This window comes from Trifolium pratense, linkage group LG3, assembly GCF_020283565.1.
Source record: "Trifolium pratense cultivar HEN17-A07 linkage group LG3, ARS_RC_1.1, whole genome shotgun sequence".
In the NCBI taxonomy this organism is placed as follows: Eukaryota; Viridiplantae; Streptophyta; class Magnoliopsida; order Fabales; family Fabaceae; genus Trifolium; species Trifolium pratense.
This window is the reverse complement of record NC_060061.1, coordinates 36,061,057-36,087,594: the sequence shown is the minus strand read 5'-3', so window position 1 is coordinate 36,087,594 and position 26,538 is coordinate 36,061,057. Positions and strand designations below refer to the sequence as shown.

Sequence of the window (26,538 nt, the reverse complement as noted above, 5' to 3'; positions counted from 1 at the left end):
ATTCCAGAGTTTTTCTGGGAAAAAAATTTTCCGTTCTTTTTTCGGGAAAAAAGTTTCGGATATTTTTCAAAAAAAAAAAGTTTTTGTTTTTTTATGGAAAAAGTTCAGATTTTTCCCAAAAAAAATTTCCGATTTTTTGGGAAAAATAGTTTCGAAATGTTCACCTAAAAATTATTGTCGATACAAAAAAGAGTAAAAAAATAGAAAATATTTGAAACTTTTTTTCCGAATAAAATATTGGATCTTTTTCAGAAAAAAAATCGGAAACTTTATTTTCGGAAAATATCCGAAACTTTTTTTTTTGAAAAAAGAACGAAAACTTTTTTGTTCAGCAAAGACTCCGGAATTGTTTTTTTCTAAAATCGAAACTTTTTTCCTTAAAAATTTGGAACTTTTTTTTCGAAAAAAAAAACCGAAATTTTTTTTCCAAAAAAAAATAGAAAAATTTTATCCGGAAAAATTTAAAACTTTTTTTTTTCAAAAAAATATAAATAATATAATACTGACAGTACACCATAATATCATGTACACATTCAATCCAATCCACATATCATATGGTGCACCGGTGAGAGACATGTCATGGTCTCCCACCCTAGCATTGGCCATTCGGGCCTTTTGGTTTTCAACCTTTGTACTTGAGTTTTTGTGTGCATGCTTGTTCTTTATTAGTATCTGTTAAGTGTAGTTAAGAGATTATGTAAAAAAGTTGTTGAAGAGAATGCAAGTGGATTCTTGTTCTAAATATTTAGGCCAACAATAAGGTTCGAAAACAGGCAAGTTCTAACATAGACCACCTATTCAGATAACCATGGATCGGTGTCAAAAAAATCGGCAAATTAGGTGTTGATTAGCAAAGATAAGGTATAGAATAACTGAGCTATAGACAAAAATGTCTATTCAGGAAGGTTGTACTCAAGTACTAACTCTTGGCTTAAAGGAGCAACTTTTGTTCAGAAAGGCAACTTCTGATGCCATTTATGCTCTGCAAAGTGCAATATTCCAAAATAAACAGTAAAATTATTCAAGAACAAAAAAAATGTGACAAATGAGAGAAATGGCACACAAAAGTTGTTTGGTGAATTAAGTTTACTACAAGCTCTGTTCATCCTACAAAAGTGGCAAAAAGTAAGATGTCTACTAAATTTTGATGTCCAACAATAATTTCCCTTTTAATTAATACATGATTGCATTGAATCATTGATTGCTTGTTCTGTTTTATTTTAGAAAATGTTTGTTTATATATAGGTTTTTTTTTTTTTTTTTTTTTTGACTAAAAAGATAACGATATTCATTCATTCCAATAATTGATATAGTACATCAGATCCAAATACACATTCAACATCGCTAAAAACAAAAAGGATGAATCTGCGAACAAACTCACAGCATCCGTGTTAATAGCATACAACGGCAAAATGCCTACAAATAATAATATGATAAAACTAAAGTCACCGAAATATCCATGCTTCCGGATCTGCAACGTTGATGCCCAAATCATTGATTGAATCTGCAATTGATTGAAGATGATCTTTCAATATGAACTAAACGAACACCGTAACAAGACGGAGAATTCAACAACGTCATACCAAGACGACGATCAACACAAACGCCGCACTCAGACGACGATATCACACAAATAAAAAAGAAAAACAACTAAAAAACTTAATCTATGTGAAAAATCACTTATTTAGATTGAAAACAACAAGAAAAAAGGTGAAGAGGGGTGATTTTAGGCCAAATATGACCTAAAATCACCCCTAACTAGTAGAGGAAGAAGAAACTCAAAGAAAAAGAAAATAGGGCCAGTTTATATATAGGTTTGTTTATATTTTTTATTAGCAATTAAAAATAGTAAAATAATATAAATAATTGTTACTACATTTACTCATTAATTAATTTTCTTGATTTATATGTAAAAACCTTAAATGACACTTATTTTAAAATGAAAGGAGTATTTAGTTTAAAAAAAATGATAGAAACCAAAACTATCAATTCTTTTAAAATAAGGGTCATGATAAACAGTGCCCCTGGGCACTTGTTAAGCTTACCTAAAAAGGAAATAAAAAATAAAATTTATATTGAAAAGACAACTTTTTATATTTTTGAGACATTGAATGCACGCATTTCGAGACAAAATTTCTATTTTAACATGCTTTAACTAGTGCCCCGGGGGCACTGTTTAGCATTTTCCTTAAAATAAAAGACCACATCTATAGAATGATAAAACTAAAAAGACCAAAATTACAATTAAGCATTTTTTTTCGATCATTTCTCTCCCGACCCCCCACATTTCTTTTATACCCCCAAAAATCTCATTTTGCCACTTGCGATTTGAAAAATTTTTGCCAAAAAACTTCGGTTTATATTCACCGAAGCCAAATATTAGACCATTTCGGTAACTGCGAACCGAACATTAGCATTTTCGGTACACAGAAATCGAACGTCAGCTTGTTCGGTACCTGCGAACCGAAATGTCTTAGATTTCGATACGTTGTTATCGAAAATTTCATTGGGTCGCTGGAATTAGGCCATTTTCGGCAGAAGTTTACCGAAATAATTGTTTCGGTACCTGTGAACCTAAATGTCCCAGATTTAGGTAAGTGGTTTACCGAAGTTTATCAGCATGTCAAATTCCTTCGGTTCGTATAAACCGCAGTACCCCCAAGAGCAAAAACGGAAATTCAGGGGTAAAAAAGAAATGAGGGAGATTGGGAGAGAAATGATATTTTTTTCCATTCCACCACTCTCCCTTTTAGAAAAGATATTGTTTCTCCTTCAGGCTTCATCTACCCTTCCCTCATGTCTTGCTATCTCCGTCTCCTTTTGCTATCCACACCCGGTTGCTTTTACCGAATTATCAACTTCCCTTTCTTTCATCTTTTGCCCCCAGTCCCCAGCCCAATCTCTTCTCATGCACTTAGGGATGACAAAACGGGTCAAGCCCATCGGGTCGGCCCATTTAACCCGCTACTTTTGGCTGGGTGGATTGACATTTTCTATCCGTAAAAGTAGCGGGCATCATCCCGCCTAACCTGCAAAAACACGGGACAATGCTGGGGCGGGGCGGGTTGGCCCGTCGGGCCTAACTAAATTTTATTTTTAAATAAAATCTCAACCCATTATAAATTATTTTTCTATTTTTGGCACATATTAAAAAAAGAAAGTCAACTCAATTAAATTCATGAGATTTATATATATATGGGGACCCCTATATATATATATATATATATATATATATATATATATATATATATATATATTTTTTTTTTCCTCCTCATTTTTGTGGATTTAAATGAAATTCAAGTTTTGTTTGTTTTGAATTTAAATTGAATATTTTCTTAAGGTTTTATTATTGCATATGTTTATTTCCCATTGCATATGTTTATTTTAAGTTGAAGTATTAGGATTCGAAATTAGAAATAGAAACTTTAACATCAATTAGGAAATAAAATGAATTTGACTTTTGTGATTTGTATAAGGAAACAAATTTGAATTTTTTTTTGAAAGGAAATTAATTTGAATTTTCTTAGATTTTTTTTTTTTAGAATTATCCATATGGGTTAGAAATTCCGCCCATAAGTAGGATGTCTTCTGTGTATAAAAAATATTATATCACTACTAACTGAGCTAAACTCACAAATACTTAACTTCTCTGATTTTATTCAAGGAAAAAAATCTCTAGTTAATTCTTTTTTGTTAATATAATAATTAGAATTTCATTTTTAAAATAAATAAATAAAATATTCAGAATTTAAATCTCAACTCTTACGTTTAAAATGCAATATCCCTATCCGACCATAACATTCTCTCGGTTAAATTCTACTCTTCCTAATAATACCATTTTTTCTTGCTAATAATAATGGAGTACCATATTTGTTTAAGGAATGGTAATGTTCCAAAATTCTTGGTTGAGAGAATCAAAGTAGATTTACCAATGAATCACGAAATGCTATGGTTCTTAACTATTTTTTTTTTTAGATTTAGTAAGAAGTCATTCGCGGAATTATGCATATTTTCCTAGTTATTTATAAGGAAAAAAGTGCATTTGGTTGGATCAAATCTATTCTTTGATCATAATACAATATACCATACTGGTATAGTACTCCACTAATATAAATACTATTTTTCCATTTTAGATCCATTATCATTATCAATCACCAAACAAACACACAACAAATTATTGCTATTATTTGTGCCCTCTTTCTCTTCCCTCCATCATTGCTCTTCAAAAATCAGTTTTTCCTCCCTCCGGTTACTAGCAGTTTTGCAGTTAACAACAAAAACACCAACATGACAAATCACCAACAAAACCAACACCCTCTAACACCAACACCAATCATTAACCAAAACCAGGTTTCTGTTCCTTTTTTCCCTCTCATTTCTTTCTAATCAAAACAAAACTTTACTTAATTTCTTCATTTCATGTGAATGAATGATTGAATGAATGCTGAAAATTTGGAATTGCAGGGTAAAGAGCAGTTGGACTCTGAGGGATCATCGCCTCTAACAGTTACTTCCCGGGTATGTATTGTAGCTATTTATTTCTATGCTACTTTTTGTGTTCATTTTCAATTGGGTCATTCTCAAATTCATAAAGTTTCAATCTTGCAGGTTTTGTATATGTTGGGAGACATCACTGCAGGGCCTGCACATATGTTCACTCAATGGGTTCAATCTGTTCGAAAACGCGCTTCCGATCATCGCTCTTCTGGATTCCCTCGCTCTTCTTCCTCCATCACGCCCTTTTGGTTTGGTTTCATACTTTATCTACTCTCTTCATATTTTCAATTTCCTTATGTGTTTAATTGTTATGCACTTTCGGTGTAAAAAGTTTTACCTTGTCGCCACATCACAATGTGCGTGACTTTTGAAGTGTTTATGATAAAAGTCAAATGTTTCTAATGATCCCACTGTTAGAGAAAATGGGACATGCACCGATATTTTACACTGTCATTCAATATCAACCATGCATTTCACGAAATCACCCTACTACACCCCACTCTAATGATAAGATGTGGAGGAATAATTGATTCTTATTGGATGTTCGTGTAAAAATATTTTATACTGAAGTAGCATGTCCATTACACTCTAACTGTTATTCATTGATTGAGAGTGTACATAATTAAATCCTTAATGTATTTGGTAGATGTTGAGTTTTACACTCTAACTGTTATTCACTGAAGGAGAGTGTTAATTTTGTGTCATGGATTCGATATCAATATGCTTCTTGAAATGGTTGGTAACTGATTTAAATTGTGTCTAGGTTTGGAGAATCTGCAGAGGATGCAAAAATTGATGACATGCCTGATCAAACTGAAATTAGTTTGTGGGATAGGCTTGGTAAAGCTGAAATGTTGGACATTGAATCGAGTTCCTTTTCTTGGGATATGCTCTCGTCACTTCACCACACTGAGCATACTAGTAGCAATGAACATTCCGAGGATGAAATGAATAGAGCTCTTGAGGTTTCATGTTTTCCTATACCTCATTATATTGTTTACATGAATGAACAAATAGTTACCATGCAGATGTAGAATATGTGATGTGATTTTCTTATGTTTTCTAACATTTATAAACAATTATAACTTCTTTATGTTTTAGTTTTTGTTCCATTTATTTTCAGTTAGGGCTTCCATGTTGTTTCAGTACATACTATGTTGAGGTGTGTTACTTAGACACGCAAAAGTCAGACTTTGTATCCGAAACCATCCAATATACAACTCAGATGTGTGTGGTGTCCAAGAAATAGTTCTGTTTTTTAATCAATGTTTTGTTCTTAGAGTAAATTTGTGTTTCATTTTCTTTTTGTAGTGCAGAAACATTTAAACATGTGTGCTTACTGCTTATTTGATAGGCTTCTGTCTCATTTCTTCTCATTTGTGTCCACATAGCTAACCGTAAATTCTGGAGGGGTTGTCTTCTTTGCCCTTTTCAATGTCCATGGGAGTGATGATGCATCTCCAAAAGAAGCAGCAGCTGTCATAAAGATATCTTCGTCAAGAATGGCAACACAGTCCGAACGTCTCGGATATGAATTTGCCAAGTGGTTGGGAGTCCAAACGCCACAGGTTGTTCCCTTCGTACTTGACTTAACCATGATTTTTGCAACTTAGCCCGTAGTTAGTCATATTCATTTTTTGCTTTTTTTTTTTGTTTGCAAAATTTAGGCTAGAGTCATTCACAATACCAGTTTAGAATGGCTCCAAATAAAAGAAGCTGCAGAAAAAGCAAGGGATGCAGCAAGTTGTGAGAGTGATGCAATTGGTGAAAGGACATGTTCAGAACTTTTGGAAGCACTTGAGCTTAGCCGGTGTCTCTTGTTTATAAGGTACAATTCAAATCTAGTTTTCATATATTAAGGTTTTCAGCATGGCTTCGATGGCAACATGAGATATATTGGCTTGCTTTGTTATTTTTGTCACTTCTTGAGGATTTTCCTTTATTCATGAATTAATTATGCTCCGCTGTAGGGGCATGACCTAATAATTTTGATTCTGGTGTGAGAAAATATCATCCTATATGAGTTTCTGCATTGATTCAAAATATGCAATTTTCATACGAAATTTCAATTTAATTTAACATAACAGTAACAAATTTTTGGCAATAATCAAATAATAACTGTTTATTTTATTCTCTTCTCCATGTGTGATGGTTTGAAAACTATTTATTTTGGCATTGTTAGTAATTATGAGAAAATAAATCATATTTAATATCACTAAGAAGAACAATGAAATGAATGCAATTAAATATGGTGTTTTTTTTCTGTGAATTATTATTTTTCAAGATACCTTTTGATGTTTATTCTAATGATTCATAATCTTCTTGTAGTTATGTACATGGTTCACCTTTGCTTGAAAGCTGTAATGCATTTGAATCACAGGATTCTGCAGAAAAAGTATCAGCAGCCCTTGGCAGGGTAATGATGCTAGATCTTGTTATCAGAAATGAAGATAGGCTTCCATGCCGTCAACTTAGATGGCGTGGGAACCCTGCCAATTTGTTATTGGCTGATAAGACAATCTCTTCAAATTTAGATACAATAGGAGAAGCCTTTGATTTTGAAATGAACCGATATGGGCCCGGGGTGGTTGGGACACTTCAGAAAGAAAGAAGGTCAACTTCAGTAGTTAGCAGATCGAGTTCTCACAATCATGGAATAAAATCACAAGGCTCTCTTCTTTCACAGATAAGTGAATCATCTGATGACTTGTGCCTTAAAAGTCAAAAGTCAGAAGAATCATTGTTTACTGGCTCTAAGATTGTGGCTATTGACTCTGGTGTTCCTCGTCGACCCCCTGCTGGAAAACGTGCAGATGATCAGGTCAATTATCCTAAGTTGGTTGAGTTGATACTAAATAGCTCTGAATTTTCCTCTTGCTTGTTATATGATATAACTGGAGGGAAATTAGGAAGTCCTCCCTTAGAAGACATAAATACAACAGTCGATGTACAAGGAAGTGAAGCAGCATCAATAGTTCACGAGTTCCGCAATGGTTTTCGTGCTGCTCTTAGGGATCTGCAAGGATTTCATATATTCCTACTTACACTTCACAAAAAACTTGATAATGTGTTACGATCATTTAATAATACTATAAGCAAAATACCATTGGGGGACTCTGAAAAAGAAGATTCACCGTCACCCGCTGCTGGTAGTTGTCTTTCTCCAACAAGTAAGGAGAGATTTTCTAATGACAGCCATCGAGATTTCAGTGAGACAGATTCACAGAGATCTGCTCCAAGGGCATCACCATCTTCAGGCAATAGAGATTTTTGTGATTCTGCTTCTCCTATGTCAAGAGAAGGTTGGCATGGAAAATCCTCTAAAGGAAGCGCGGAACCATTGCTTGGTTCCCGTTTTACAGCCAAGCTCCGTGACTTTCATAAATTTGCCAAGGTTGGTAGTCTGCTTACTAGTACATGGTCTTGCTTCTGCTGATGTGTTTATCCAGGTTATTGATTTGGTGCACTGTTTGCATATTTTTTTCATTCATATGCTTATTGTGAAAAACATTATTCATACGCGTGCAATTTTTTTATTCATATGCTTATTGTGCAAAATAAAATGATTTATGACAAGTCTGTGTCAACAAAATTAACTATTGTGGACAATGTCTTGGATGTGCACTTGTTGGCTGTTGCTTTTTATTGTGAGAGTGAGTTCTGGGGAATTTGTTACTGCTTTTTTGTTTTGAAGAAACATGTTACTCTTACCTTTTGCTCGTATTTTTATTGTTTAATCGATGAGGTTTCGTTTCCTTGTAACACAGCATTTCCTCTATCATCATTCTACTTTTTTCTCGTCTTATACTTTATCATACTTTCCAGGTTGATGCAGAATCTTATAAAGAATTGGAACACTGGAATGAAATGCTTAAAAATGATGCTATCAAGTTTTGCCAGGAGAACAATTTCAATTCAGGATTTTTTGAGGGTAGTGATAGCAACACTGTTGTTGATGCATATGAATTGAAGGTACCCGAGTTTAGATATTATGCAGAATTATTAAAGTAAATTCATTTTTAGAGAATACATATTCATAGTATCTACTCCATTAACTTTCAGGTTAGACTTGAGCACATCCTTGAAAGGATTACATTGATATCCGAGGCTGCAAATACAGAGAGACCATCTGCTGTTACAAGTAATTTGTTCATCGGTGGAGCACAATCTGCAAGATCTGTATACACAATGCAACACTTGGGAATCACTCATATTTTGTGTTTGTGTACTAATGAAATTGGACAATCAGATTCCCAATTTCCTGATCTGTTTACTTACAAAAATTTCTCGGTAAGCCATATTTCTCATGTGTCTATTTCTTACCCCAAATTATTCTACTGATTTATTTGCAAAGGTTTTTGTGTGAGATTCAGTTGATTTCCTTATCTAAGTTTTGTTTATATCATTTATATTCATGAATTTTCATATAGGATTTATCATTTTATAATAACGTCCGCTTTACATAAATCTCTAAACAATAAATCACTTTCGCCAAATGCTTAAACATTACGCTTGTTATTGTGCACATCAATAAGAATATTTTCTTTTCTGTTGATTAAAATATCAACTGTCTTCTTAGTTTCTGCTAATGTTCGTTATATTTCTTTTCACTCTCCGGTTTGAACAGGTGTGTGATACTGAGAATTCTGACATCGGCGTCTTATTTGACGAAGCTTGTGATTTTATAGAAGATGTTGAGAAAGGAGGTCAGAGAGTTTTAGTTCATTGCTTCGAAGGGAAAAGCAGAAGTGTCACTGTGCTCCTTGCTTACTTGATTCTCAGAAAGTAAGTAAACCTATAAATACTACACTGCCTAAAGTTGAAACGCAATTATAATTAAAGTCCACAAATTATGCTATCAGATAGGTTATTTTCAGCTACTGAATTATTTATTTGTACAAGTATCAATTATTTTCATGGTTAGTTAGATGATATAATGCAATCTTAGTATCTTTCAGTACGTGTAACATTGGCAATCTTTTTTTTTTTTGAAAACTTGGTATCCGGCCTTAGGACCGACTAATCCAAGGGGACCAATCCCACCGCCCACTTGCGGGGGCCCCATTTAAAGCCAGAGTTTTTTGCTCTGTATGGACTTAGCCCACCGAAATTGGCACCAGTGGGAATCGAACCTGAGACCTTGAGAGGAGCATACTCCAAGGGCCCAAGCCAACACCACTCGACCAACCCCAAGTGGGTTGTAACATTGGCAATCTTAAAGTTCATCTTCCTTGATAGTTAATAGTATCAATTCAAGTGATATCTGCGACAGTTTTAGAACTAAAAGTGTTTGTGACGCAGGAATTTCACATTATTAGAAGCATGGAATGCTATGAGAAAAGTTCACCGTCGAGCGCAGCCTAATGATGGTTTTGCAAAGATCTTACAAGAACTTGATAAAAAACTGCACGGGAAAGTTTCGATGGAGTGGCAGCGGCGGAAACCAACAATGAAAGTTTGTCCTATATGTGGCAAGAATGCTGGACTGAGCAGCAGCTCACTTAAGCTACATCTTCAGAAATCTCATAAAAGGCTATCATCAGGGAGTGTTGATAGTGCCATGACAATGGAAATCCAAAAGGCATTAACCACTTTGAATATTAGCCGTGGTGGGAGTGTGAGCCCCAAACAAAGGCAAACTCACTCTATGACAGACTAATATATTTCTCTTTCTCTTGCAATAAAAGGTCATTTCAGATTTACTCTTCAGTCCCTAGAAATTTTTATTAGGTTAAAATTTTATGAACATCAGCATCTTAAGTCCTTTTAGTTTTTCTTTTTACAATAAGTGTATGGCACTTCCCAAACTTGAGTTTGCAAAGGTCAAACGTGGTTTGACTAGTTTTTTATGTTTGGTTTTTATTTTTAGAATCAATTTTGACTACTTTTTCCAATTTTTTTATTTTTTATTTTTTTGTAGAAAAAGAGGGTTAAAGCCCAAAACGAAAAGAACTATAGAGTCAAACGAATATTCCCAGGCATGCAATCCCCGGAAAAATCATCAAAAAGGAGTCTCGAAACCTCACTGGGAGGATTCTCCATAACATGAATATTAAAAGAGTCTAAGGAGAAGTTAAAATTAGCCAGCCAATCAGCACTTCTATTCCCCTCCCGCCAGGTATGATTGAAATGCACCTACCAGTTCAACTTTAAAAGCTCTTGTATACGATGCACCAAGGTTGGAGGATTGCCATTAATTTTAATTTTTCCTGTGATCATGTCTACTAGAGATTTTGAGTCGCTTTCCACTTCCAGATGATGGAAACCCTGACTCCAAGCAAGCTTCATTCCAAAGTACATTCCCCACATTTTAGCGCAAAGAGCGTCACAAGTTCCAATTTTTCGCGCATATCCTTTAATCCATCTACCATCAGAGTTCCGAAAGAGTCCACCACAACCAGCTAGACCCAAAGAATTTTTGAAGGCTCCGTCACAGTTAAGCTTGATCCACCCCTCCCGAGGTCTTTTCCATCAATGAAAATAGTGTCGCATCGACGGGTATTCAAAGGATGTCTGGTGTAATTATCTATATCATCAACCATCTTGAGAATCTGAAAATTGGATCAGTCGGACGCTAAAATTCCTCGAATATATTTTTGTTCCTCCACATCCGTATGTACCAACACGCCACCATAAAAGTTGTTATCCACTTCTTATTCTGATTATTGATATTCTTGAAGATCCAATCCCTGCATTCAAGAGAGAAAAAATTAGAGATATTATTAGAAGGTACTAACCTTATCCATGTTTGTGTTGCTATGGGGCAATCCCGCAAAACATGAATAGTGGTTTCATTGTCTCTCTCACAAGCAGAGCATGTGGGAGAAGCTCCAACTCCCCATTTGCTCCTACGATAATTAGTGAGAAGTAGGCATGGCAGTAAAACTCATACCCGCGGGTACCCACCCAAATCATACCCGTTTTGACGGGGAAAACCCGAGTTGACTGGGTTTGGGTTCGGGTTTGGGTTTTCCCCGATTTCAAAAGATGGGTTTGGGGCGGGTAATGGGTACATTGATACCCACCCCGAACCCGCCCCACTTATACTAAAAATTAGATTTCACCTCTTTTAAATTAGAAACGCTTAAACAATCTCTTAAATTACGTTCATATATTTATTTTTTATTTTAATTTAAGTATTAAACAAACCATTTTCTCTATTTTTTTTTCTTTGTTTAAAATAATATTGTTTAAAGAATATAATTTTGGACATTTAACTTTTTTTTAATAAAAAAATACTAAAATATAATCTAAATTCATGTGGAAAGAAGCATAATGGGGATACCCGAAACCCGATGGGGATAACCGATCCCCGTTGGGTATGGGTTTGGGGTTATCATTTTTATCCCCGCTCGAATTTGGGATGGGTTTGGGGAAACCCGAACTTTATGGGTTTGGGTTTGGAGAGGGCAAAACCCGTCTCCGCCCCGTCCCATTGCCATGCCTAGTGAGAAGACGTTCATGAGCTGCCATCCACATAAAAGATTGAATTCGACGAGGGCCTTTCCAGCTCCACAAGGCCTTTCAATCCCCCTCAATGGGTTGAGCTATAGTGTTTAGAGAGTCATAGGTCTTCCAATCCCCCTCACGCTGGTTCCTCCCCAACCAATATTGTCTTGTCCATCGGCGTCCTTAGGCACGGGGATAGCGAGACCCTGAAAAGCAAAGGTAGACGGTAAGCTAGAAGTAAGAAAATTATAATCTCAATCTCCTGAGGGGGTTACCACATCCCTCACAGAGAGAGTCGTGTCGATAATAGTTTGATTAGTAATGAAGATAAGAGAAGTTCCACTGGGAGTCCATTTATCTAGCCAAAAATTAATAATGTTACCATTACCCAACTTCCACACAATATTCTGTTGAAATCTCTCCCGAATACTTGTTAAAGCTTTCCACCAAGGAGAGTCATAAGGTTGAGAGTTTATGGTTACCCTAAGGTCTTTGTTCCTTCCATACTTGCTATAAAGAACTTTGCACCAGAGGTCATCTGATTTGGTGATGAGATTCCAAAGCATCTTCATTAAAAAAGCCTCATTCATATGATGAGGTTGCTTAAGAAATTTTCTCATCCCACCCACTCACTTTCTCCCCTACCCCCTAGCAATTCGGAAAACGTTTTTCGAATTTTTTATAGTGTAAATTTTACACTAGAAAAACAGTTCGGAACGTATTTTCCGAATTTTTTGCGCGCTAGGGGAGTAGGCGAGAAAGTGAGTGGGTGAGATGGGAAAATTTCGTCGCTTAATGCCTAGGCCACCCTCTTTCTTTGGAAGACAACAAACGTCCCATCCCACCAGATGAGGTCTGCGAGATTGGTCGGTATCTCCTCATAAAAAGCTCCTTTGAATATTTTCTATCTCGTTACAAAGACTTTTAGAACTGCGAGATTGGTTAGTACTTTTTCCAATTTTTTATATACATTTTAAAACTACTTTTGGTAATGATACACTCACAATTTTGATCTAATCCAAACACGAATTCACAAAAATTACTTTTACGTGAATGCATAAAATGCAAACCACCTTTCATTTAACTCAGTTAACAAAAATCAAGTTTTACATTGCAGAATCAAACATACACATACTCATTTCTTCGCACCAAAATAGGACTAGAACTTTTACGCTTGCAATTTAAGGTTTATTCATTCAGTATTGCTATTTACTTTAAAAAGTTTATTAAATTGCTATTTACTCTACTAATGAGGGTTGAGATGTCTGATAAAAAATCTTCCCTATCATTGGAAGTTTACGTGGAAAACCAACATCTACAGTGTCACTCCATAAACTAGGAATACAACCATGAGATGAACCTGAAAAACATGTAACCCCCCTTTACATTGGGTGACATATTTAAGATCTAAATTACCCCGAATCTGTGGCTGTCATACAAGTATTTGTCATTACATGTCTAGCAATAAATACGCCATAGCAATACTATACAACAATGTTGGGATGTTACATTACATAGTCTATCAGAGAAAGCATAAAAAGGCATTCCAGCTTCCGATGAAACAGCCATGGATGAAGATGAACGCGTCCAATACACAAATTGTTTTCATCATTCCCACACCTTTTTTGGTTTCCCCCTATTCCCACCAGTTCGTGTAATGTAATCCCCTTTTCTCAACTTGATTTGCTAGGCTGCTAAGGGAAAACGTGACTATGACTATGCTTTAAATAAATAAAGTACATACATACATCATAGAAAAGGTAACCACATTATATAGGAAGGGCCTCTGGTAATGACTCCTGAGCACCGCTGGTACCGTTGAGAACAATCACATTACCGTCAGAATCAACATCCACTATGACAGAGTCTCCCTCCTTGATCTCTCTGGCGAGCATCTTCTCAGCCATGCTATCCTCCAAAAGACGCATTATGGCTCTTCTTAGAGGCCTAGCTCCGTAACTAGGATTATAACCTTCGTCAACCACCCTGTCCCTAAATCTTTCTGTTACTTGAAGTTCAATCTCTTTGATCTTCAGTCTCTCAAACACTTCCTTGAGCATTATGTCTGCTATTTCCTTCACCTCTAATTTTGTGAGTTGCCTGAAAACAATCATTTCATCCAACCTATTTAAAAACTCTGGCCTGAAGTATTGTTTTAGCTCCTCAGTCACCAAACTCTTGATTCTATTATAACTGCTATCTTTCTCATCGTAATCCAGATCGAATCCAAACCGGCGGCCTCCTTTCTCAATAACACTGCTTCCAACATTTGATGTCATTATAAGTAGTGTGTTCTTGAAATCCACAGTTCTGCCCTTACTGTCTGTTAGTCTTCCATCTTCAAGAATCTGAAGCATCATGTTGAATACATCAGGATGGGCTTTCTCGATCTCATCAAAGAGTATAACAGTGTAAGGACGACGCCGAACTGCTTCAGTCAATTGACCGCCTTCAGTGTAACCAACATATCCAGGAGGCGAACCAATAAGTTTGGAGACAGTGTGCCTTTCCATAAATTCACTCATGTCAAGACGAATCATGGCTTCTTCAGAGCCAAAGTAATATGCAGCCAATGCTTTAGCCAATTCAGACTTCCCCACACCAGTTGGACCAGAAAAGATGAAGCTGGCAATTGGACGATTAGGGTTCTTCAATCCAACCCGGGCTCGGCGGATAGCCCGACTAATGGCTTCCACTGCTTCATCCTGACCAATGATTCGCTTGTGTAAAGTATCTTCCATCTTGAGGAGGCGATCAGATTCATCTGCTGAGACTTTATCAACAGGAATGCCCGTCCAGGAGGACACAATATGTTGAATGTCAACTTCAGTCACAAGAGGACCTTCATCTCCTGCCTCAGTCTCTGCTTTGCTCATCTCCTTGCCTTTCTCTATAAGTGCTGAGATCTGCGCCTTAAGATCCATTTCTTTATCACGTAGTTCTCCGGCCTATTCAGAAATTCATGTGTCATCAGGTCACAAATTATTGTCCAAAACATTGCACATTCGAATCAGGAATAAATCACAGGGATAACACTGAAGTGTTCTATGAACTCAAAGAACTAGAAGTAGAGATCATTCTAGGCCTACTATAAAATTTCAGCCGTTCTTATATTTACCGGAGCACAAGTATTATTTTTCATAGACAAACAACATTATCTCATCGAGTAAAGGTAGTTGACAATCTTCTTGAAAATGTTTGATGGATATACACTGTCAATGTATAAAAGTTTTGCACATGCATCCACTGATGTGTTGACACACCATTTAATGAGCATGACAAGTCATATGTTTTTAACTCGTTATATGACGTGTCAACACATCATTGGATGTACTATAATTTTTTTTACACCGACAGTGTATATAAATTAAACTCTAAAAATTGAACAAAGTAGATCTTCAGTGAAAGAAGTTACCTTTTCAAAGTCTTGGTTGCGAACAAATTCCTCTTTCTCCTTAACAATTTTCCTGACCTCCTTGTCAAGTTCTTTTGCCTCTTCTGGCAACTGGAAGCACATAATAGCCCAATTAGCTAAATAATAGAAGCTAGAACTGCTAGTTAAAGGGTAGACAAACAATATACCTGTGCATGTCGAAGACGGACTCGTGAACCAGCTTCATCAATCAAATCTATAGCTTTGTCAGGCAAAAATCGATCACTGCAGGGAACAAACATTATTATACGCCAGGAATCACTTTGTAAGGATTGGATGAGTATTTTGATTAACATGGATATTAATCAAACGGCTATATTAGAATCTCAACCCCAGTCCATATGCTTATATGGAGTATGATATTAGGGCAGCATGACATGCATATGGGAAATTCTTAAAATTTAAAGGCATTATTCGGAACTAAATACATCAACACAAAACATATTTTACATAGATGTATGTGTCAAGAGAAGTTGACCACTTCACGTGTAAAATATATTGACAAGCAATGATCACAATATACAAAAAAAAAAAAAAAGATATTTGTAATTGTAATAAAAACGTTCAGTTTAATACATAAAGATATTTGTAATGCATATATTTTCACTGCCCATATCAAACTATATCTCATTTTTGCCAAAGAGCTATGCTAAACATCCAGGTGTATTGCTACATAGTTGTTTTAAATTTTTTAAAATAAATAAAATATCAAGTTATCGTAGTTTAGATGGTTAAGCTGCTAGACAAGGCAAAGTCACACCACAAATGTATATGCCAGGAAAATTAAAAATAGAAATACAAACTCAACAATAGACCTTATGCATAATTGCATATCATAAACATATCAGTACCAATACACACAATACTAGTACTTCCGATTTTAGAGTATCCATGCTTTATAGATTCTAAATTTCTAATGTAAATAATGTCAAGAGATTCACAGAGGAAGACAACTAAATTCAAGAAGTCGAACATCACTTTTCAATGGAAATCTTCCGGGTTTTATTTTTACTAAAGGAAATCTTCCAGTTAGACACGCAATATTGAAATATTATCTATACCAGCATAAATGACATGGAAAACGAACAGAATAGCGAATAGACAAATCATGACAAACCTGATATACTGATACGAAAGTTGTGCAGCAGCTACAAGAGCCTCATCAGTATAGCGAAGCTTGTGGTGAATCTCATAACGTTCTCTAAGTCCTTTCAGTATTTGTATGGTTTCATCGACAGTTGGTTCTGGTACTTTAACTGGCTGAAATCGTCTCTCCAAAGCTGGGTCTTTTTCAATGTGCTTCCTGTATTCGTCCAATGTTGTGGCTCCAATACACTGTAGTGAAATTTAAGTTAACATTGTTTAGGACAACCTCCCTATAAACCGCAGAGCGAATTTCATCAAATTGATTAATTTACAATTTGGTTCCAGCTACAAGCATAATGTGGACATGAGGCACTTCAAAATGTGTCTAAATTGACCCTTTGGTATTCCATTATTGACCAAGACTGAAACAGTAGGAAATGTCAACACTTGAATTTTTAGATTAAAAATTCCACTATTAATTTGATACTGAGCAGATATTATTTAATTCTGACTACAAGCCAGCAAGTTAGAAAGAACTTGTGGCCACACTGAACAATCAGAAGACGGATCATATATTCTTTTTGGATGATGTGGAATTGCTATAGAAACTTTATGACCAGAGAAGGTCAGAACTTTTTCCTATGAAATGGTTCAAGAGTGGTGCTAATGTAATCCAACAACTAAAAACAATTTATTCATCCTCCTGGATATACCACAATGACTTCAAGGACAAAATCAATAAGCAATAAATCCATTTCAAACGCTTTGAGGAAATTACTACCTGTAGTTCACCTCTTGCAAGAGCTGGTTTTAGTATGTTAGCAGCATCAATAGCACCTTCAGCTGCTCCTGCTCCAATTAGAGTGTGCACTTCGTCGATAAAAAGTATTATCTCATCACTTTGTCTGATTTCTTCCATCAGTTTCTTCAACCTCTCCTCAAACTCACCACGGTATTTGGTTCCAGCTACAAGCAGACCCATGTCGAGGGTTATAACCTAGTTCATGTGAACAAAGCATATTATAAGAAAATGTTGGATATATAAAATCATTCACTATCACATGCCTTCAAATAACAGTTTAGGATGTTGGAATAGTTTAATATAACATGGGATCAAAGCCTCCTTTGCCAACTTGTGAGGACATTGACCCTTGACAACATCATGTTTCTAAATAATATTTGAATTTCAGATTATAGTAAAAATAAATCAGCACATTAATGCACTTCAAGCCTAAAGGGGTCTTCATAAAGGGATGTGTCAACAACAAATATAATGGAAAAGTTATCAGTAGTTAAGAACTCAATTAACATATATGACTCCTTGAAACAACAATGAAGTTAATCATTGATTTTCTATAGCCATAACTTCGAAAACATAATTAAAATGATTGAAAGAAACCTCAATACCTACTTGTCAATGATTAATAGTCTAAAGAGTAAAATTGTCAACAAAAAAAAAATGGTCTAAAGAGTAAAGATAAACATACCCAAAACAGACTGTCGTATGTCAAATACAATTGAGCAAAGAAAGTATTGACTTTATTCCGAACTCATCAAAATCACATTACACTCCCACAAATCCAGCAATTAAAAAAATAATAATACCTAGCCTACACTATGAAATTCATAATGAAACCATATAACTGAAACGAAACAGCACTTCCTGAATACTGGCATGATTATCCAATGTGCCATAAAATGCTTTTTTAACTTGTAAAATTACGTGCATAGAGAAAAAAACAAAGGATATTTTCATAATTACTTGAACACATCCAAAAAGTAATGGTACTCAAATATAGAATAACAAATCATTTAAATAGAATGCCAATTTAATGACGGTAAAGGTTAGATGATTTCTTTCTATTAACCTTTTTTCCCTCGATTGTTTCAGGTACATCACCATTTGCAATCCTCTGAGCAAGACCTTCAGCAATTGCTGTCTTACCGACACCAGGTTCTCCTATAAGACAAGGATTATTTTTGGTGCGACGGCCTAAAATTTGGGTGACACGTTCAATTTGTGGCTGCCTTCCCACAACAGGATCCAACTTTCCCTGAGGGACAGATGAGAAACATTTTAGCTTTTATGCACCGAGTAGTATCATCCACCATCTGTCATGAAGGAAACTAGGAACTTTCATTACCTCTTCTGCTAGCTTGGTCAAATTGGTTCCATACTCCTCCAAAGTTGGCATTTTATTGTTGCTACTTCCTGAGCCAACAGTAGCAGTAACACTGTCGGCACTCTCACCCACCATGCGAATAACCTATGCCCATTCCAAAGAAACGATCAGATTAAGGAAAATGAAGGAAAAAATAGTTAATGTAAACATTAATATGTGGTAAAAAAAAAAGGAAAGCATAATATACTAGCCTGTGTGCGAATATTAGTAGGATCAGCACCCAGGTTTTCAAGAACACGTGCTGCTACACCCTCACCCTCTCGAAGAAGACCCAGAAGTAAGTGCTCTGATCCAATATAATTGTGACCTGAAATGTTTATGGTGTAAGAATCAGAGTTTTAACAAGCTAAGACTTACAATTGAATATAATTTTTATTCCCAGAAGCAAATGCATACCAAGTTGGCGAGCTTCCTCGAGGGAAAGTTCCAATACACGCTTTGCACGGGGAGTAAACGGAATCTCAACAGCAACAAATCCACTACCCCTTCCAATTATCTTCTCCACTTCCACACGTGCATCTTTAAGGTTGATTCCCATAGATTTTAAAACCTTGGCAGCAATACCAGTGCCTTCACCAATAAGACCCAATAGAATCTGCTCAGTTCCAACAAAATTGTGACCAAGACGTCTTGCTTCCTCCTGAGCTAGCATTATCACTTTGATTGCTTTCTCCGTGAAACGCTCAAACATGGCTCTAGGTATGAATCTCTTAGCCCTTGCCCGCCGTGAAGAAATTGCCATTGCTACCTTGGTGTGAAAATCTATTCCAGGTCTCAGCATAGTATCCAAACGATTGATAGGACGAAGTCCTGAGAAAACCGGCATTCTTAATCCGCTTGTTCGCAGAGTAGACATCATTTTGACTGATCGTTTCGATTTTCCAGATCCCTTATGTTGACTGTGCCCAGCCACTAGGCCAGGAACATTAATCGACTGAGCCAAAACCCTAGCCATGATTCCTGATTAGCCGGCTGCATTTATTAATAAAACATATTAGCCAACAATCATTACTCTTGAAGCAATAGAGTTCATAAGCTTGCGAGATAAATCTTTCAAAAAACCCTTCCTCATAGAGAACATATTCATGATTCAGAAAATAGTCAAAATAGTAATACAATGAACATAAAAGATTTTTCAGAGCATGCAAACTAATACTCCCTCAGGTCCTTATTATATGAAAAAAAAATTGCTTTTTAGGTTCATAGAATGTTTGATGTATCTAGTCCATATCATGAACCAGATACATCAAACATTCTATGAACCTAAAAAGCAATCATTTTCTTATAATAAGGATTAAGGACCAACACAAGAAAATTCAAAGTTTGAAAAAACAACACCGTGCGAAGAATCAGAGTTAGTTTTGAAATGACTCCTCCTAAGCTATAAAGCAATGAAATTGAAACAAATGTGTATAGAAGGTAAGTTAATTATTATATATTAATCTAAAAGAGGAATGAAGAGTTACTTGAAATAAGCCCTTTAAACATTCTTTTAATTAATTGATAATAAGATAAGATAAGATACTTGAGTCACATAAAAAGATAAGGTAAGATATATTAAGTGAGAGGAAGTTGAGTGCAAGTAAATAATTGTTAATTATGCTGCTTAACTTGCCAAACTCCTCCTAATTCTTGTTTTAAGTAAAACCTAACCAACAAAAATCATACAGAATAGAAAGGGATTTAGTTTGATGAAACTCGATTTAGAAACAATATTAACATAGTAAGAGCTAAGAAAATTGTGAAACATAGATAATTATTAAAAAAAAAAAAGTAGAATTAATGAATGAGCAACAGCAAGCAATAATTGAATTTGTTTGTTTAGAGTTAAGAAAGCATGGAAAAGGGAAGTAAAAGAGTAAATTGTATGAACCTGACCGGGAAAAGGGATAAGATAACAACACGATTGAAGGAGGTGGTGATAAGGAAGAAGAAGAAGAAGTTTATACGATAAATTAATAAAATAATTAATAATACAATGAGATAGTGGGATCGAAGAGGAGAAAGGAATAAAATTGTGGTGGCAAATGGACTCAGTGTCTATAGATATAAATAAATTAAGAATATCTATCTATTTATCTTCTGATGGTCTATCGGGGCTTTCCTGTACCCTCTCCCACTGAATCATTTATATCTGTTTATATAGTCCATCCATCCAATTTCATTTGATACGTCGATTCATTCGAGGTTGTGTCTGAATACGTGACACGTAGCCGGCTCTTATTGCATTTCACTCATGGTCCCACCAGATTCGTCATTTTCTTAAGCTAGTTATCTACCGAATATGAATTTTACGAAATTCACTGTTGGATTGAAAGTTTATATCGTATAGATCATCCATAAATTTTTTAAATTTTTTTGAAAATCATTTTATGTTATTGAGACCCATCAAAATTTACATTATTTAATAAACCGTTAATCTTGATGTATTTGAATAACGTATCAAATGATTTTCAATTTTTCTAAATTTTTCTGTGGATGATCTATATGATATAAATTTTCATTCCAACGATGAATTTTGTAAAATTCGTATTTGTTATAATGTTATTCATGACTGGTCTACCATGAACCACTTGATGAAGTGGTCCATATTAAAATTTATCATTTTCCTACGTGATTACCGAAATTAATTAATTTACAGAATTAATTAGTGAAAGGAAAAAGAAAATAGTAGTAGCAAAGTAATGTAAGGTAGTTGAATAAATGAAAATATGTTTGTATACATACATCGCTGTAGAGAAGGCGTAGACGATACCGCTTTGTCCTTCATTTCCGTCGTTTTATGATTCATTCATTCATTCGTCTGTATGTATGTATTCAAATTCAAAGGGTGGATACCAAACACACACACACGCTACAACGAGTAAGACATGCTTTCAATTTTACTACTCCTCTATAGTATGTTTTATTAGTCCTATTTTTCGTCTATTTTGCATTTTCATCCTAGCTTCCACATTACTCGTCAAAAAATCACAATGCCCACTCTAAACTCTGTCTAATTGTGATTGCCAAAGATGCTTTTATGTTCATGTCTCCACCAATTGCCTTCTAATCATCACATATTCATATCATCAGGGAGATAATAACTTGTACATAATTTTAGTTTAATAAAATTGTAGATACATTGATTGCTATTTGCTAGCTTAGTTTGTAGCTCTTACAATTCGGAGTGGTGCATTAGGTGAGGTGGGGATTTATAAACTTATGTTCGCCAACTCATATTCGATGTCATACTTCTTAACACACATTTATGATGTCCAGCACTGTTGGGCTTGGTGCATGGATATAAATGGTGGGTGACCCAACGAATTTTAGAGAGACTCTGATACCATCTTAGAATTGAGAATTGAGCATAACTCATCCCTACAAAACCAGTTTGTAAGGTACCAGTTTGTAAGGTGAGGATTGCCTCTTACTTATAAAATTCATGTTCAGGTCAACTCACATCTTAACAGTAGCTGGAAGGGAAATCATTAAAGAGGCTGAGGGTTTTTTATTCTATATTATTCACTTCTTTACGTTTAAAGTGTCCAAGTCTAGTCATTAGACTATTTCACATAGAAAAGAATAGGTCAAATGTATTTGAGGTCTTTAAGTTTAACGTTTATAACATATTGATCCTTTTAACTTTGTAATAATAGATTACACTGTTATCCTTTTTATGATTATTCTTTACAAAAATCCTCATGTGGCTGTTTACCGAGTGATGTAACATTTGTGTGTTTACGTGAGCATTAGAAAAACATTTACATCACTGTTACAAAAATTCTTACTTGACCGTTAGATGAGAGAATCTATATGTGTATTTAAAAGTTGTGCCTAAAATGCATATCGTTCATTGAGCTTAATGGATGTTTTTTAAATGCGTATTATAATGGTACAATACTTACTAAGTGTTCGTAGTTATCCAAATGATCAAGTGATGCTGGTAGCAATAACAGTTGTTAAAGGATAACGACTATATAAGTACTTTTTGTAAGACAGGGTCATTAAAAGGGTAATGGTGTATTTTGTTTCAAAGTTAAAAGGATCAATTTGGTACTTAAAAAAATTAAAAGGACCAATTTAAAACTTAAAAAACTAAAATGAGCAATCTATTAATAACGTTAATAATAAAAGACTATGATTTCATTTTCTTGCTTTTTTTGCTAACCTTCTTATATTTTTGACCAGCTAAATAATAGCCTTAATAGAAGTATATATCCCCATGGGAATGGGGATAGATCATTAGATCACCTTAATTTCTCTTTTCTAGCTAACATTTACAACTTTTCTCTTAAAAATATATATTTTTTATTTTACTTTGCTAAAATTAGAATTGGGTCTGCATTTTATGAACTGTGTCATACTCAAATTAGCCTTATTAGTTTCATTGCCTTCCTAATCAATGAAAGCACAACATTATGACAACAAACTTCACCTATTCTTGTTACTAACTAATTGTCAAGTTGTTATACATCTTTAATTATATTCTTCATTTGTACTATACTTATATAATATCAATTATTCATTCATCTTTCTCTTTAATTATATTGCTTTTCTCCTTGTGAAGATTTTAAGTTGGAGCCATAATGGGGATAGTAAATGTAAACGAAACATTATTTTCATCAATTGAAATTTTAAATAGTGTAGATGTGGCCACCAATATGAATCTTAATACACTTTATAAAGTTTGCATTACCACCCCACCCAATATTCTCTCTGATGGCATATGGGGTGTACATAAATCCCACAGGACTCCATTCAAGTGCTCTTTACCAATGTTCCTTCTTCAAGTTGTTCTAATTTATATCACAACAAGACTTTTAAATTTTCCTCTCAAGAAGTTGGGTTTACCCATCCTCTTTTCACAAATGATGGTAACTATTTAATTACCTTATAGTTCTTATATATGTCATAGGTTAATTAGTAGGAATATTAACATATAGTAATTAAATATTGTTTTAGTTCTATATAACAAGATGCATGGTTCTACCAAACTCGTAATACATCACGAATGTTTCGTTTGTGAAATTTCATGAAAACGTCATGTTTTTTATTTAGAAAGCATGACGGGTCAAAGGTTTAACTAGCCAATTATAGAAAGGTTTGTGATGTATTCATGATGCAAACTCTCGTTACATTCATCATTTATGTAATTACATATATTTTTAAATTTAAATTTGGTTTAATAGACCTTAATTGTGATTGATTGATCATATACGAGCCAAAAATTATATATTTGTGATCATGCATGAGCCTGAGAAATTTAATTTGTATTCAGGCTGGGCTAATTTTAGGACCAATGGTGCCGGTATTTGAGGACTACAAGAGGAAGTTGTTTCCTTATGGAAGTCAAGATACACTTGCATCAATAACAGCACTTGGTTATGTGTTATTCCTATTTGAAACAGGTATAAAAATGGATTTTTGCACGATCATGAGAACGGGAAGAAAAGCATGGGTGATTATGTTTTTCGGGTTAGTAAGCCCTATTATATTTGGTTTTGCTACCCGAAATGTAAAGGGTATGGATGCTTTTAGCAACAGTCCCCTTGAAGGAAATATAATAATGATAGGACACAATACAACTTCATTCGCCGTGGTTGTTGCTCTTTTAAATGACCTTAAACTTCTAAACTCCGAACTTGGACGATTAGCATTATCTGTTTCTTTGATTGGTGACCTATTGAGTAACATTTTTATAACTATATCCTCAACTATGGTGAGTTCGAGTGATCATATTTCATTTGGCATGAGATTAGGATCTTTATTCGGCATAGCTATCTTCGTTCTGTTCATCTATCGTCCCGCAATGTTTTGGGTTGTTGAACACACTCCTGAAGGAAAAGAAGTTAAGGATATTTATGTCAACATTGTTATTGGGATTCTATTTAGTTTGTGTTGGTTTTCAGGATACCTAGAAAGAGGACCTGTCTTTTTACCGTTTATTTTTGGATTGGCTACACCAGAAGGACCTCCATTAGGATCTACATTGATTAAAAGAATTCATTTGTTAGGCCTAAAATTGTTTTTGCCAATTTTTATGACTACTAGTACAATGAAAGTAGAATATGGCTTTTGGAATTCATCATCAACATCGACACTTGATGTATTTTTGTATGTTCTATTTTTGGGTTATTTTGTCAGAATGGTAGCATGTTTTATATGTTCACTCTTTTTCAACATGCCTCCAAAGGATGCTATCACTCTTTCCTTGCTTTTGAACTGCAAAGGTGTTGTGCAAGTAACCATGTACTCTACTGCATTGGATAGAAATGTAAGTACTAAAATCTCTCCGCTGTAACATATCTGAGTCTTCAGATCTCAAATCAACGACCGAGATTAGCTACTGTGTGATTTTTCCGCAGAGCGAATCCAATCCAAACCTTTATAATATAACAAAACTAATTTTATTTTTGTATTGCTTTTAAAATTACTAATCAAATATATACTTGTGATTGCAGGATATCCTTTCCCATACACATTGTGTGATTATACTGATAATCATGGTTTCAATCTGCATAACTCATTTGCTGGTAAAACGTTTGTATGATCCTTCAAGAAAATATGCTGGCTACGAAAAGAGGAACTTATTCAGTTTGAAACACAACTCAGAATGGAAGATACTAGTTGTCATTCATAAACAACATCATGTAACTCCTATTACGGAAGTAATCGATCTATGTCACCCTATAGCCGAACGTCCTATCACCGTAGACGCGTTGCATTTAATCGAGTTAGTTGGAAGATCCTCACCTATTTTCATTTCTCACAAGAAGAAAAAAGTTGTTGCTTTAAACTTACATGACTCTTACTCTGATAATGTTGTTCTTAATCTCAAACTATATGAACATGATAAACTAGGTGCAGCAATAATAAACCCTTACACTGCCATATCTCCACTTAATTTGATGCATGAAGATGTTTGTCACTTAGCATTTGACAAACTTTCATCAATTATAATCCTTCCTTTTCATAAAAAATGGTTTAGTGATGGTAAGCTTGAATATGAAGACAAGAATATAAGGTCTTTAAACTGCTCAGTCTTGGAAAGATCTCCATGCTCAGTTGGAATCCTAGTGACTCGTGGTATTCGTCAAACGGATTCATTATTTCGATTAGCTTTAGTATTTTTAGGTGGAAGAGATGATAGAGAGGCATTATGTTTGGCGAATCGGGCAGCGCAAGACCCTAATGTTGAGCTTGTGATATATCACATTGTAGACAAGAAGAGAACTTCAGAGGACATGGAAAATTTGGAAACAAGGTTGGATATAGCAATGTTAAAAGATAGTAAGATATCACACTCTGGATTGGGAAATGTAGCATATGAAGTAATTGAAGTTGAGGGTGGATCACAAACAATTGATGTTCTTAGACAAATGGGAGAAGAACATGATTTTATTATAGTTGGGAGAAGACATGGAATCAAATCTCCACAGACATATGGGCTTCAAGAATGGAGTGAGTTTCCTGAGTTAGGTCCTGTTGGAGATATTTTGGCTTCATCTGATCTTGATTGTAAAGCTTCTGTTTTAGTTGTGCAGCAACAACAACAAATATGCATGTAGTTTTATGTATCTTGTCTTGGTTAATTACATTAAAATTTAGGGTGTTTTTTGTTGTGTTGACTTGCTGTCTAATTTCTCTAATTTTATACTTCGATGCAATTTTGAAAATCTTATATGTGCCGCACTTACTTTTGGGTCTTGCAATGTTAAGAGTCTCACATCGGTTGAGAGATGATCTGACTAAGTGTTTATATACTAGAGGCAATTCTCACCTTACAAGCCGGTTTTGTAAGGTTGAGTTAGGCCCAATACTCATTTCTAAAATGGTATCAGAGCCTCTCCACGATTTGTTGGGCCACCTGTTACCAGGTTTCCGTTATCGGGCCACCTACCGTTT

General features: G+C 34.9%; 3 protein-coding genes across 8 annotated transcripts; 2 read left to right on the top strand and 1 right to left on the bottom strand.

Moving 5' to 3' along the window:
• The first annotated feature begins 4,053 nt into the window (after positions 1-4,053).
• LOC123917978 (dual specificity protein phosphatase PHS1-like) lies at positions 4,054-11,217 on the top strand. 4 transcript variants are annotated; one of them, XR_006812641.1, is made up of 13 exons: positions 4,147-4,350; positions 4,465-4,518; positions 4,609-4,745; positions 5,261-5,462; positions 5,889-6,065; positions 6,165-6,325; positions 6,826-7,891; positions 8,323-8,469; positions 8,560-8,787; positions 9,125-9,282; positions 9,799-10,184; positions 10,418-10,615; positions 10,726-11,217. XR_006812641.1 is itself a non-coding variant. In XM_045969902.1 (11 exons), exons 1-11 carry the CDS (start codon positions 4,288-4,290, stop codon positions 10,154-10,156), a joined length of 2,751 nt encoding a protein of 916 aa, XP_045825858.1. In that variant the 5' UTR covers positions 4,054-4,287; the 3' UTR covers positions 10,157-10,391. The 4 variants fall into 4 exon arrangements, 2 of the variants coding, with proteins under 2 accessions (XP_045825858.1, XP_045825857.1); XR_006812640.1 differs by having other exon boundaries at positions 4,153-4,350; positions 4,459-4,518; positions 10,726-11,197; XM_045969902.1 differs by lacking the exons at positions 10,418-10,615; positions 10,726-11,217 and having other exon boundaries at positions 4,054-4,350; positions 9,799-10,391.
• Positions 11,218-13,301: 2,084 nt separating this feature from the next.
• Positions 13,302-20,905, bottom strand: LOC123917977 (chaperone protein ClpC, chloroplastic). 3 transcript variants are annotated; one of them, XM_045969899.1, is made up of 10 exons: positions 20,522-20,905; positions 19,045-19,620; positions 18,840-18,955; positions 18,610-18,732; positions 18,334-18,519; positions 17,247-17,462; positions 16,497-16,714; positions 15,529-15,604; positions 15,362-15,451; positions 13,302-14,894 (listed from the first exon to the last, which is right to left on the bottom strand). In XM_045969899.1, exons 2-10 carry the CDS (start codon positions 19,601-19,603, stop codon positions 13,716-13,718), a joined length of 2,763 nt encoding a protein of 920 aa, XP_045825855.1. In that variant the 5' UTR covers positions 19,604-19,620; positions 20,522-20,905; the 3' UTR covers positions 13,302-13,715. The 3 variants fall into 3 exon arrangements, with proteins under 3 accessions (XP_045825855.1, XP_045825856.1, XP_045825854.1); XM_045969900.1 differs by having other exon boundaries at positions 20,527-20,905; XM_045969898.1 differs by lacking the exon at positions 20,522-20,905 and adding an exon at positions 20,260-20,508.
• Positions 20,906-23,917: 3,012 nt separating this feature from the next.
• LOC123917976 (cation/H(+) antiporter 4-like) lies at positions 23,918-26,300 on the top strand. The gene is made up of 2 exons (XM_045969897.1): positions 23,918-24,907; positions 25,095-26,300. Exons 1-2 carry the CDS (start codon positions 23,933-23,935, stop codon positions 26,199-26,201), a joined length of 2,082 nt encoding a protein of 693 aa, XP_045825853.1. The 5' UTR covers positions 23,918-23,932; the 3' UTR covers positions 26,202-26,300.
• The last annotated feature ends 238 nt before the right edge of the window (positions 26,301-26,538 follow it).